The sequence below is a fragment of the Tauraco erythrolophus genome, chromosome 5 (genome assembly GCF_009769465.1).
Source record: "Tauraco erythrolophus isolate bTauEry1 chromosome 5, bTauEry1.pri, whole genome shotgun sequence".
NCBI classification, from domain to species: Eukaryota; Metazoa; Chordata; class Aves; order Musophagiformes; family Musophagidae; genus Tauraco; species Tauraco erythrolophus.
Genome location: NC_141469.1, coordinates 66,390,544 through 66,403,363, shown reverse-complemented (window position 1 = coordinate 66,403,363; position 12,820 = coordinate 66,390,544). Strand labels below are relative to the sequence as shown.

Sequence of the window (12,820 nt, the reverse complement as noted above, 5' to 3'; positions counted from 1 at the left end):
AAGCTTCCTTCTTTCTGTCTCTAAGAGAGAAAAATATTTCTTTTCATAAAAATTATTAAGACATACTTTCAATTTTCAGAGCATTCCCCTTCAGGAAAGCGGCATTGCAAAATGATTGCTTTGAGTGTTTATTTTTAAAGGGAAATAGAAGTTTATTTTGAAAAGCCTTAGCCAGAAGACATTCTGCTGAATGGGAAACGTACACAAAAGGCATACATCAGAGGTGGAAAAAAAATGCAGTATACACTCCAGTTTGCTTCCCACCAAAACCAGACTGGCCACCTGCAGTCTAAGGAAGAAGAGAGCTGCTTCTTCCTACCATAGATGTACTTGCGAGATAGATCAAATAAAGCCCCACTAAGAGAACCAGGACCACAGAGGAGCTGCAACACACTAAAAAATGAACATTAATTCAGAAAGAAGGGACTCGAACAGGTCGTCAGAAGTGGCCTTGTACACTTACAACAAATAACTTACTATATTCTTTATTTTCTGGCATTTCATTATGTTTCATTTTCCAGTGCTAAAATCTGTATCTTCACTCAAGACCAGATGGAAAATTTTGCAACACTGAAAGGCTAAGACTGCTAAACAAAATCAAAACTGATTTGAAACAAGATTTTAGTTTTTAAACGTTCACAAGGAAGATAAAGATTTTTCAGCCTCCAGCCCACAAATTGGAAAGACACTGCCAGCAAAAGCTTATACAGAATGTCATTTACTTCAGAAGTGAGGGATAGAAAGAGCAATGGTTGAGAGAGCAGGAAGCAAAGAAAATGAAGAGGAAAGCTTGACAGGCCTCAAGAGATATTACTGCTTTATTTCCTGTTGCGAAGATTATTATTCTATAGTCAACCATGACATTAAAGGACACATGGTATGTTCCCTAGCTGTTTATATCCCTGGCTGTCTTACGCACTTCATCAGCTAAGCAGCAGTCTAAACAGTTTCACGCAAACTTAATTTTGAACAAGTTTTAATATTAATAAGGTTAAAACATGCTAACTCTACTGATTTAACTGCTATGAACTGTATTCCCAGTTCATAATTTCTAAATCTTATCTGATAGATTGGAAAGCTTACCTTTGGAATATCAAACGGAATTAAACGTTAGTTATTAGTCAAACAGAAATAAAGATATGCCAATTTTCACATATCTTAATTCCTTAATAGCTATTACCTATTACCAGCAATACCTAAACATTAATAGTAATAAAATAAAATAAAAAAAAAAATCTAATAGTAATTAAATACGGGGATAATACACTTGAAATGTCTTGTTTCATGACTCATTGCTTTTTAATTTCCTTTTATTTCTCTGAATGAAAAAAAATCCAGATGAAAATGAGCTACAACAATAATCCAGAATATTAAGTAAACTAGAAAATTTGCAAATTTTAGTGCTGCCTTTTTGTGTTCTCTTCCTTAGCAGAAACTTACATTCTCGATAATCTACCATCATATAAGACAATTTTGCCACATTAAGTAGAGGCTTTTTTCACCAGGACATCAGTAACTTTCAAACAGACCATCGTCTCTTCATTTATAACTTTCTTCACACTCTTTGGAACACCACTTCTCATCAGTGGTTATAAACAATTATTCACCTTTCTGCTTAAATGTCATGATGTCCATGTTTCAACAACTGGGGGGCAATACTTCCTGAGACATCATGCTTCTTAGGATAGGAAAACGTTGTGCTTATTTTAAATTTAATAATGAAATTGGACTAAGCATATTTAACCGAGTAGGTTTCAAACAATCAGTTTTGCTGTAGTCTGAAATGTCAATATAGTTGAATGAAAACAAGTACATAAACAATCTTTGCTCTTACATTCAGGCAGTGTGAAGCCTTTACATTCAAGTATTAGTTCTTACTCACCTGGGGTTGTCTACTGATGTAAATTGATTAGAGTAAAAAATGCAGGAATAAAATTCTTATCAATAGGTCACTTTATTCAACTTCATACAATTCATGATAACTCCACTATGTAAATTGTCAACTTTACATGGCCTGAACATCTACTGTCAATAGCTTTGCATGCAAAAACTCAACAATTTCTTGCAGCATCATGTTAAATACATGAAGATCATTTTAAAATCCATCTCTCTAACACAAGTGCAGACATACTATACTTTGTTCCTGTTACAAGCAGGAGCAAAGAGCAAGCAAGGTACCTTTAGATAATATCCAGCTGTATTCATGAGGGACCAAAGGCCATTGCATTGATTAAGATCATAAAGAACGTAAGTAATCCATATTAGGACATTTCCTGTTTACAGACTTTACTATTCACAGAACATCAATACTGATTTACAGACACAGCATGCAAGTCAGAATGGACCATGCATAACAAAAAAGATGAAAAAATAGCAAATGGGAAGAGTAAACAGCTGTAACGTCAAAGAGTTTCACACACTGAGGCAATGCAATCAATGGCAAACACTACGTTTTTTAAAATAACTTTAATGCTCTGAAGTTCATCTGCACATGCCACCGTCATGAAATGCAACTTTTCACTCACCAAAGTAGAGTTATGTGAAGCATCACCTGAGACCTCGGGTGTTCTTGTGCTGTTTGGAAGTCTGTGAGGGTTACGAGCTATCGCTTGGCACCAGCCCAACATTTTCTCCTTCCAATTATCCCTTCTCAATTTCTGAAATTCTGAAAATAATTTAGATTCCCTGAAATATTGACACTTTGGACTTATTGCGTGCATGTCTCTGGATGCATGCCTTTAAAAACGCCTTTTTAAGTTATATCTAAACAAGCTAATAAAGACATTTTTAGAAGAACATGTTTATTTATAATACTCCAAAGGCTTACGCCATGCAGGTTAGAAAAGAACGATGCACTTTCAGCACACCTTACATGCATTATTACTATTTCAGCGTCAGCAAATTCAGTGCCTTCCCCCATGTTAAATCTTTCTCAAGTTGTCACTTTAATCAAAAAAGTGTTATTTTAAAGGAATTTTGTTACAAAATAACTGTGAGAGTAGCATCATTCCTAAAACCATATAACATTTGGATGCAATATGCCACATTCCCTGAAATAATTAGAAATAGTCCTAAAGCAGTGGAAGATATTAAATACAGATCATCAGTGTGAAAACACACATACATGTACTCATGCCCACGCACATCAGAATACCTGGCTTGTTTTGAAGCGTTACACTAGGACGTACGGTAAATAGTAAAAAGTAATGTACATACACCAGCAATAAATGCTACATGCTAACTGCAAGTTGCATATGAACCTCTTTTTAGTTTGTAACTGTAACAAAATACTTTTTAAGTAACACCAGCACATTCTGGAAATACAGCACTAGTAAGTTGTGGCATTTTACGTGTAGGAAACCTCCATAAATATTTTTAAAATGTCACAATCTACTCTACTGTTGAAACATGTAATATAGCTATTCAGTGCAAAACTTGTGTGTTTTTTGTGCACATGTCTGGAAACTAGAGATTAATGCCAGCTAGAAAAAGAAAATCCTTAAAAAAAAAAAAATTAAAAAAACCACCAAAACTACATATTTGGAATAAACATAAGAATTCTTTTCATTTTCCCCTAGAAGAATACAATATTAAGATTACAGTCCAGTGGAACATGTGTATAAATTTCTGGCTTGCTATGTCTGAAAAGATCCCAGACTTCACTGTTCCTCTGAATGCACACCGTGAGCAAGGTGGCTATATATTTGGCTGGGAGCCCTTCACTGCTTTGCTTCTTTCCTGAAGAAAGAATATGAAAAATTCATATAATATTAAATATATCATATTCATATAATAAGAAAAAAACATATTCTTTCCTGAAGAAAGAATATGAAAAAAAAAGCACATAATTTTTAAGAAAGTCTTCACTGATTTTAAAAAAATATTTATTCATAATATATGTTTCTCTCCAGAACACTGTTCAGATGGAAAACTTCCTGATCATTCTCCAACAATTGGACAAGAATATCCAATCTTTCTACTACTGAAAAAAAAAACCCCACCAAAACCCAAATCTCAACTTTCCATGGTCACTCTTACACTTCCTTCTTTAAACCGAATGCACACAAACATATTTTTGCAAAGGCAGCAAAATTAACCTAGTATATTTAAGATAAGTGGTTTAAAAGATACCCTAGGAACAAAACATATGGTTCCCAAGTTCCTGGAGCCCTGAGGTCAGATTAAAAGTGTGCTACACCTACCGATGAGCCACTGCTTACATGAGCAGTTCGCTGAAGCTTCCTTTCAAAACATTACACTCTTGATCACTTAAGAGGGAAAGCTTCAGGTCTTCACTGAAGACCCTTCCTAATATTCTGTTACTTCTGATAAATTATTATCTTATTGTTATTTTAGGCCTGTATTTTAATATAGCTTGATGTGTCAGGCTACTTTCTTTGTTTCTGATTATCTACCAAATTTCCAAGTAAACTTTTGATGAAAACAGATCTATATTGCTGCATGTTTCAATGTACAGCGAATTCTTCCAGAGATGTCTTTAGCGTAGAGAAGCAATGCAAACTTCACCCCCTTTAAAGTCATGTACTTCTCACGCTTGGGGTGGATATAAGCCAATTCAACCTGAGAATACAATCCCACCTGTCACATATAAGCATACAACGTGTTATACTACACAGTTTGGGTTTGATCGCAGATGAAGTGCGATCGCTTAGTCTAGGGAATATCGTACAAAATTTCTCTGCACAGCTGGATACTGCTGGTACTTAGACCTGACAAAGAGCCATAAAACCCAAGCAACAGCTGTAGTCGAGTATGACAAAGGTAACTACTTGAAGTCATTACATTATGAGTTTCTACACAGCTGAGACAGGTATATGGCATTTTAACAATTTGCAGTAGATCCTCTATAATGTCAGCTGGAAAGCAGTCTAGGTTCTCAAAGTTTTACAACCTTTAAAAAACACGTTAGTTTAGAGCTCCACAGAGTCTACCTGAGCCACAGATGTAATGAGGAGCGAATGCCCAAAATTGGTGCGTGTCATCTACCTGCGGCAGCAGCTCTCCAAGGATCTGCAAGGAGACAATTCTAAAGAGTGACACCACCATCACCCCTCCGTAAGTGATCAATCAATCCTTTCTATACTGTCTATAGTAGAAGGAAAATGACTGTGAAGACTGGGAACCATCTGATTATAGCTATAGTCCTATGCTGTTCCTTTTGGACTGCAGAACTATTTGCAACATTTGCAATTATTTTTTTGCCCTGAGGAGTGAAAATGATGACTACCACTGTAGAGATCATAACTGAAAGAAGGACTTCGCACTTGCCCATAAACTGAAGAACCATTCAAATAAATTGCCTGAAAAAAAAATCTTAATTCATCAATTTGTTTAAAAATAAAAAAAATACTTTATTCACACTTTTCCAGGTGAGAGAATTTTTACTTAGACTTTATGCAAGCAAAGAGACATAGAGAATTATAGATTCAAGTACACCTTCCACAATATTAATGCTAAATAAATAGTGGTTTATTTAAGGACAATGTATTAAAAATCATATATTAAATTTATATGAAATAAAAGCCTAATGTCTCAAAAAAAAGTTCATTAATCTAGAGAGAGAAAAGAATCGGTAGACTTAATTCAGGAATATAATTAGATTCAGCTAATAAAGGCCTCAACAAAGGCTGAATTAAGGCAAAGTACATGAGAAAGTTATGCTTTTTCAGTTCTTACCAGGATCTAACGGCTACTGTAAAACAGCAGGAAATTGAACACAAAAATACTGTTCTTTATCTAAGCTAAATAGTTTTGTTCTCTGTCTTCGAAAATTCCCAACAGCAATCAAAGTGATGGTATTTGTCCAGCAACTAAACACACTGCATGACTTGGCAGATCATCAAAATATTCCAGCAGCAGCAGAGCTGCAGGAATATTGAAATGCAAATAGCCTTCAAGTGCTGAGCTCTGGTAAGAGAAATACAGTCCCTGTTCTTCTTTGTGTGTCTCTTGTCTGAGCCTTATCAAGCTGTGACTTCCAATCAATTATTCCAATTTGAATACAAACATAAATTCATGTGCGGAATGTACTAGAAAGTGCTGATAGCTTGTGCTAATTTTGTCACAAGTGAACAACCAACTTTTCTCAGCCAGTGAGTCAATATTATCCCATAACTGTTGTGTTTCACAAGAACAATTCAGTGTAGCCATAGCGTAACAGCATAATGACTCTATATCTGTATTTTTACACATAAGAAGCTCAACCTCAAGTTTTCAAATTATCTCTATATTAAAAAAAAAAAAATAAAGAAAAGTCGTAGTAGAATATATATGATTGTGCCAACAGCTGTAAAATATTCCAGTCTAGTACAATTCAGGGGTGGCTCTTTCAAGTCAGAGGGAAAAAAAATTAGTTTCCATATGCAAACGTGTGAATTTTTTTTTTTCATCAGAAGTGCTCCTCCAAACTGAGGAATAATTTTGCAAGAAACAGATGAGTCTAACACTTAATTAATATAATTTGCAATGTCACTAGCTTCAAAGGTCAAGCTAGTAAAATGTTATCTTCCTGACTGATATCTGCAGCAATTAGCTAAAATATATACCTAATGTGCTAGCCTCATTAAAAAAAAAAATAAATAAATGCAAAGACCAACAGAAACCAAGCACAATTGCCCACAAATTGCTCAGCTGACACCTAGACTGACAGTACCGATCAAGATACCAGTTTTCTTGTATAGCTAACTGCATATACGCAATCAAACTCATCTGTATTAAGTGCATGTAAGAATTCGAATTCAATCATGTTCTCATATTTATTAATTACTGATTTCAGAAGTGCTTCTAGGGCACTACTTGAAGACTAAACCCAATTATGCACACGTAAACGCATTTCTGTAGCTGTAAAGACAAAACAGAGTTGTCATTTAACTTAGTTATGCTCACCAGATGTGTCACTTCAGCAGTTCTTTAAAAATACAACCACAGTATCAGCACCTCTCTTTAGAGTATTAGAAGTTTTATTATAATCTAGTTTTCTAGAACTTGCTTCAGTTGTTTCTTTAAACCTGCAAAGTGTCAACTATAGCATCTTCTTAAATTACTACCTATATTATCCAATCAACTTTCAGAGACTATAAAGTGGCTATTTTGATGCTCCTGTACTATAATTAACCATATCATTATTTCCAACTAAAGCCAACCTATGTTTCATTCTTTTCTGTTATATTGCTAATATGAATTTTAAGTTGTCCTTAGCCCTTCAAGACTCTGATTCCTTTTTGTCGTAACTAAGGATCCAAATTTCACTCATTACTTAAAACAATTTAATCATTCAAAATAAATTAGTTTACGATGACTGGTACAAAAATTTTTGCAGCTAACATTGCTTTGTCTAACCACTCCACAACCTCAACACACAAAGAGTGACAAGAAATCTTTAAAAACTTTCAAAGAAAATAGTCTTCTGGGTTACTAAAGATAGAAAAATTGTAGGTATGTTTGTCTTTATAGTCACACATATTATTTTTTTTTTCACAATGAAAAGTATCTCTTGCGTAAAGCAGAAAGCAATTTTATATCACTCAAGGCTCTTTAGAGAAACCATGGCAGGATTTTTTTCCCCCATGGTAAATGCTTAGCATTGTAATTCTACTCTTTGCATTTGTGAAGACTGCAAGAAGAAAACATTGTAAAATTAGAAAGAGAAACATGTATTTATGGCTACCGATTTAATATTTTTAAAAATTAGTCTTTACTCATGTACCTGCTGCCAAATCTGTATTTGCTTATGCAGAGTTTAATTCTATTTTTTTTCCAAACTATTTTAATAAGTAACCTCTATACCATACCCAAATATGGCTTTGTTTCCTAAAAGATTTTTGCTCTTAATATCACAACTACTTTTCCTGGGAATCCACTGAATTGTCCTCAGAGCTCTCAAAAGCAAGGCAACAGTGTGTGCTCCTGGCACATTCCTGCCTACAAGTGAGTGACTAAAGGGTACCTAATCCTTCCCTTGGGACCCCTCCACGTAAATTCCAGATGCATCAGACTCCTCAGTAGTAAGGAGAACGGTCTTGAAACAAACATAGATTTGAGAATAAGAACAAAGTACATGTTTTTGCTTTGTGAGTTTGCATATATTTAACCATATACAATTGTCAAGCAGTTTAAACCAAAGCTTCAATCAACAACAAAGGCATGACTAGTAAGTGCACGGGTTAAAAACATACTGAGTACTTGGCAGATGGAAACTCTTCAGGGAAGCCACAGAAACAGCAGAAAGTGTAAAATGGAAAAAAAAAATACAAACCACAAGAAGGTAAAGCATTAACTAAAAGTTATGCATGCAGTTATCCAAATGCACAGGGCATAAGAAACTAAACTAAGTCTTTAACAGACTCTATTTTACACATGTAAAAGGAAAAGCCTATCTCAAAAAGCTTTTCCACTTTCTTTTGTGTTTATTTAGAGAAGTAGTATGTATTTATGGTGTAAATCAGGCAGAGCTCGCTAATGAAGTAAAATACAAAGACAGAAGTACCTTTTTTTTCTTCAAGCCAATAAAGGTTAGATGTCTGAAAGACATCATTTAACCACTAAACACTCCTGTTTCAAATGATGGATAATTAATACTGAATTCACATGGGGTTTTAAGAACAAAGAGAAAATCCCATTATTTCATATTTCATCGAGGTGCCAGAACTACACATGCCAAAGCGTGCTAGACCGTGCTCGGTCCAACAGAAGAAGTATCTCGCCTTCATCAGAGAAGCATTTTTAACAGAAGTTCTTCTGTCAAGTACAGCGTTCTGAGCAGTCATAAACCATCCCCCTTTGGCAAATCTGAAACACAGAAACCTCATGCTTGCGAGCAGTTTGAGTACAGCTCCCGTGAGAGGTCTGTCATATCGCACCTACACTAGACAACGGCCATCAGTGCTGGAATAAAGGCAAATCCTGTTGCTTAGATACTACTGCTCTTCATCATGCGATCTGTAACAACTCTATTGCAGGACCCACTATACCAGAGGGCCATTGCTACTTTTTCATTGCTATTCTCTTAAATTTTTCTTACCTGATTTCAGTTTTCAAAATCTCATTTAGAGTGAGAAACATCAGAATGACAGGAATGCAATCACTGTACCTCAACTAAATAAACAGAAACACCTCTCTGAAATTCTCACCTCTTCCAATAGGTTCATTTTGTATATAGAAACAAGATGAATTAATTTATTTTTTTAAAATAAAAACTTGAGAATAATTAATTCCATTACACCCAGCATATTTCCTGCATGTATTCTTTGCTGACTCTTTAAGGATGATAGTTAATGTTGTAATATATTATTGCAGATTTTTATTTTTTTTAATTTACAGTGCTTAAATAAGTGGTTTATGTAAAAGTATGTTTCATTATTGGTTTTGACTCTTTGTGCTTTATTTCCCAAACAATCGTAGTGTAAAAGCATTACCATTAAATAAATGCTCATCAAATGGCGAGTAGTAGGTTAATACTTAAAAATTATATTTCTGTCATATTAACTATTTTTTATGTTTCATTTCATTTTTTTTAAAGTCCTATAATAAATTAGGTTCAGGCTTACTTTCAACATATTTACAGACACTTTTAAGAATCCCACTAATTTCAATTTGGAACACCATACTGATATTTACCCAACCTTCTGGCACATGTTCAGATTTATTATCTGTTCAGCAAAACATTTCTATTTATTTAATTAACTACAAACAGAAATACTAGAAGGTCTACATAATCCTTTGACATTTTTTTTCCTGCTTACTTTCTCCAGGTATTTCCTGATTTACTTTTTGACAGCAGCCAGAGCAACAAGAATAATTGCTTCCAGTAATTATGCCACCATAATTATTATTGTCTAATGAGAACCCCATTTAAATAATTATTGTAGCTATTTGAGTCATTCTTTTGTATCTAGACATTCACTTCTAAGGCCTAATTTGTAATTTTTTTTTCTGGAAACAGCAGTCAAAAATTAACACAGTAAAGTGTTAAAGTTTATTCACATAATTATTAGCTTTTAGGTTAACATATATTTTACTTATGTAAGAGACCAGTTATTTAAGCTGTTACCAGTAACTGAAGCATTAGGCCAGTAGGCCAGTAATTATTTATAACTTAAATAACCCGAATCCGTTTATCCTGAAAAACCCTGAATAGGCCATCTGTCATGATTTCCTCCTAGCAGAGGTCAGATCTTAAAACATAATCTTCATAACATAGATCAGAATTGGGCATATGAAAAAAGATTACTTGCAATATTATATTTCAATTACTTTAATGCTAATAACTATTTAATGGGCTTATTTAATCTTTGTTAAAGAGAAATCCAAGATTTCTGCCTTCAGCAGATCTGTTATAAGTTTTCATCAAATGTAATTTGGTTCTTATATCAACTTATTAGGCAGTATATCCAGTTAATCCTTGATGACAACATAAGCCTTCTTCAAAATATTTAGTAGAACTTTCCTTATTATAATGCATACAACTTAACTTTAACAAGTGCTTTAACAAGTATTTTCCAAGAGAATATAAAATTTCACCTTCTTCAAACTAATTTCATGTCTGTAGCTGTTAACAAGAAAATAGCTGCACCTCAGTTTCCAGAGGTGACTGACTTTTCTATCAACTGGCATTCAAATAAACTATTTAATGACTCTTCATCAGTCACAGGATACTTACAAATTTGTATTGGTGGATATGACTGTATTGCTTACTAAGAGGAGCAAATTCCTTACAAATACTATTTATTAGAAATAAAAATAAGCTAAATATAGGCAGAAATCAATCCAGCAATAACATTTTACAAAATAATCTAATGGAATATGGCGGCAAATGACTAGTGGTGCCATCAGCTGAACAAAAATTAAAACATTATAATAACACATAATAATAATTTACTAATCATTTTTCATAAAGCATATTGATTTTGCTTCTTCATGAGATCCAAACAATACAGGACATGTAGTTATCATAACTACAACTCTTGTAGCTGTCAACGAGCTAGGATTCACATAGATCATATGCACGTTACACCTATAATATGCTATTCTTCACAAACAATTTAAAAAAAAGTCAAAGATAGAGTATTTGTTGTGTTTGCTAATCAAAGCATAAAACCAAGCACAGCATCAGTTTCTCTCTTCTATTTCAAAATAACATTAAGAACAAAATAGGTATCCACCCTCTTGCAAGTATTTCCACAGAACCTCAAAGAAAGAAGACATTAGCAAAGATACTGACAAAATGTAAAGTTATAAAACTGAGAACTTGAGCATACAGGAGAAGATGAGCACAATGCTTGATGGCACAACATTGCTCCCTGGCTCCCTTTAGTGACTGGGTGAACACACAAAGATTTGCAACTCTGCCATGGCCAAGGTGCAGCAGCTCAGGCAGCTAGTTCTCATCCTGTGCCACCCAGAAGGTTTGATCTCTGCCTCTGACAATCCCCTGAAGCATGTCATCTTGCAGTTACAACCTTTGCTGACTTTCCTACCATCCATACTGCTTTCTTTTAGGCTATACTGAGCACTGGCGCTGAAGTTGAGATGACAGCACGGAGTATAGTGTGGTGCAGAGATGCCCGTGGCAGTTGTGGGATGGGACCTGGCACAGCCACGTAACACAGCGCAGCCCCGTACAAAGGTCCTGTTCGAAAAGCTGTTTAACTGCTGTACCGACAAGCAGCTCCATGGCTAAGCCGTAAGCCTTGCCCTCATAAGAACTATTTCACAGTGGTGTGAGACCTCCTTAACCAGTCACACGACTTCTCAAGTAAGCTCAGCACTAACTTGAGTAGCTCTGCAGTGTCATTTAACGAGTTACCTTCATGTATTTAGTGCATCCGTGCTCCACAGTACCTGAGCACTTCGTAATTTTCAATGATTTGTTTTCTCATCATCTCTCTGAGATGAACGTGCTATTCTCTCCCTTCTACAGATAAGGCATAAGAGACGAGATACTTTATACCATTGATGACCTGCAATAAAGTCCATCTCAAGGGTAACCATGTTTTTGATTCAACACAATCTGGAACCAAACCTCCCACAACCCTGACTGGCAATGTAATTCAGTGACAGAGCCTCTCCTGTGCATAAATACTCACACTGGCTGGCTATTTTTTAGCTCTTTTTCCCAACGTGCTAATTTTTTCCTGTTTTGTGAAAGTTTCTCCCTCTTCTCTTATCAACTCTGGCTTCTTCTACCTCCAGCACCAATCTACATACCCTTTTTGTTCCAATCACGAAAATATATAGCATTTCTCCTATATAAAATAGCCTCTTGAGCTAGTCCATAGGTTATGCCTCCTTTCTTTAGCTGTCCAGTTCCTTGAAGTTCAAATTTTATTCATTTAGACATTTACACATTTTACACTGAATTCAGACATTTATATTTCTTTAAGGTTTAATTAAGGTTTGCAGTACTTTGACATTTCTTGCTCTCTGTTATACCATTTATTTTCATATATATACATCTCTAATCACAGCATTTTTATATGAAGGCACTCTCTCGTTTGAAGTAAGCAAGTATCTTTCCTTTCTAGCACTAATGGTTTTATTCTCTTCAGAAAAATACATTAAACTAGGAATGTTTGTTGAAAAAGTTAATAAATAAGAATTTCACCAACAAAATTCTGGCAAACTGCTAGAACCAATCCACTACAAAATTAAGTAAGCACTAGTAAATCACACCTACGAAGTGGTATAACTTGAGTAAACCAATTTTTACTACATTATCAGGAGACTTATTTGCAATTTTGAAATACATGCCATGCTAGCAGTCTCAATGAGCTAATTGGAGTAAGAACACTATTTCCCAATG

At 34.7% G+C, this 12,820-nt stretch overlaps 1 protein-coding gene across 2 annotated transcripts in view; it reads right to left on the bottom strand.

The window, feature by feature from the left end:
* Positions 1-2,627, bottom strand: part of MARCHF1 (membrane associated ring-CH-type finger 1) — a 97,708-nt gene extending 95,081 nt beyond the window's left edge. For both annotated transcript variants that reach the window (XM_086611569.1, XM_086611570.1), the window contains exon 1: positions 2,526-2,627. In XM_086611569.1, coding sequence (XP_086467695.1) covers positions 2,526-2,627 — 102 coding nt within the window. The remainder of the gene's footprint in view (positions 1-2,525) is intronic.
* Between the last annotated feature and the right edge of the window lie 10,193 nt (positions 2,628-12,820).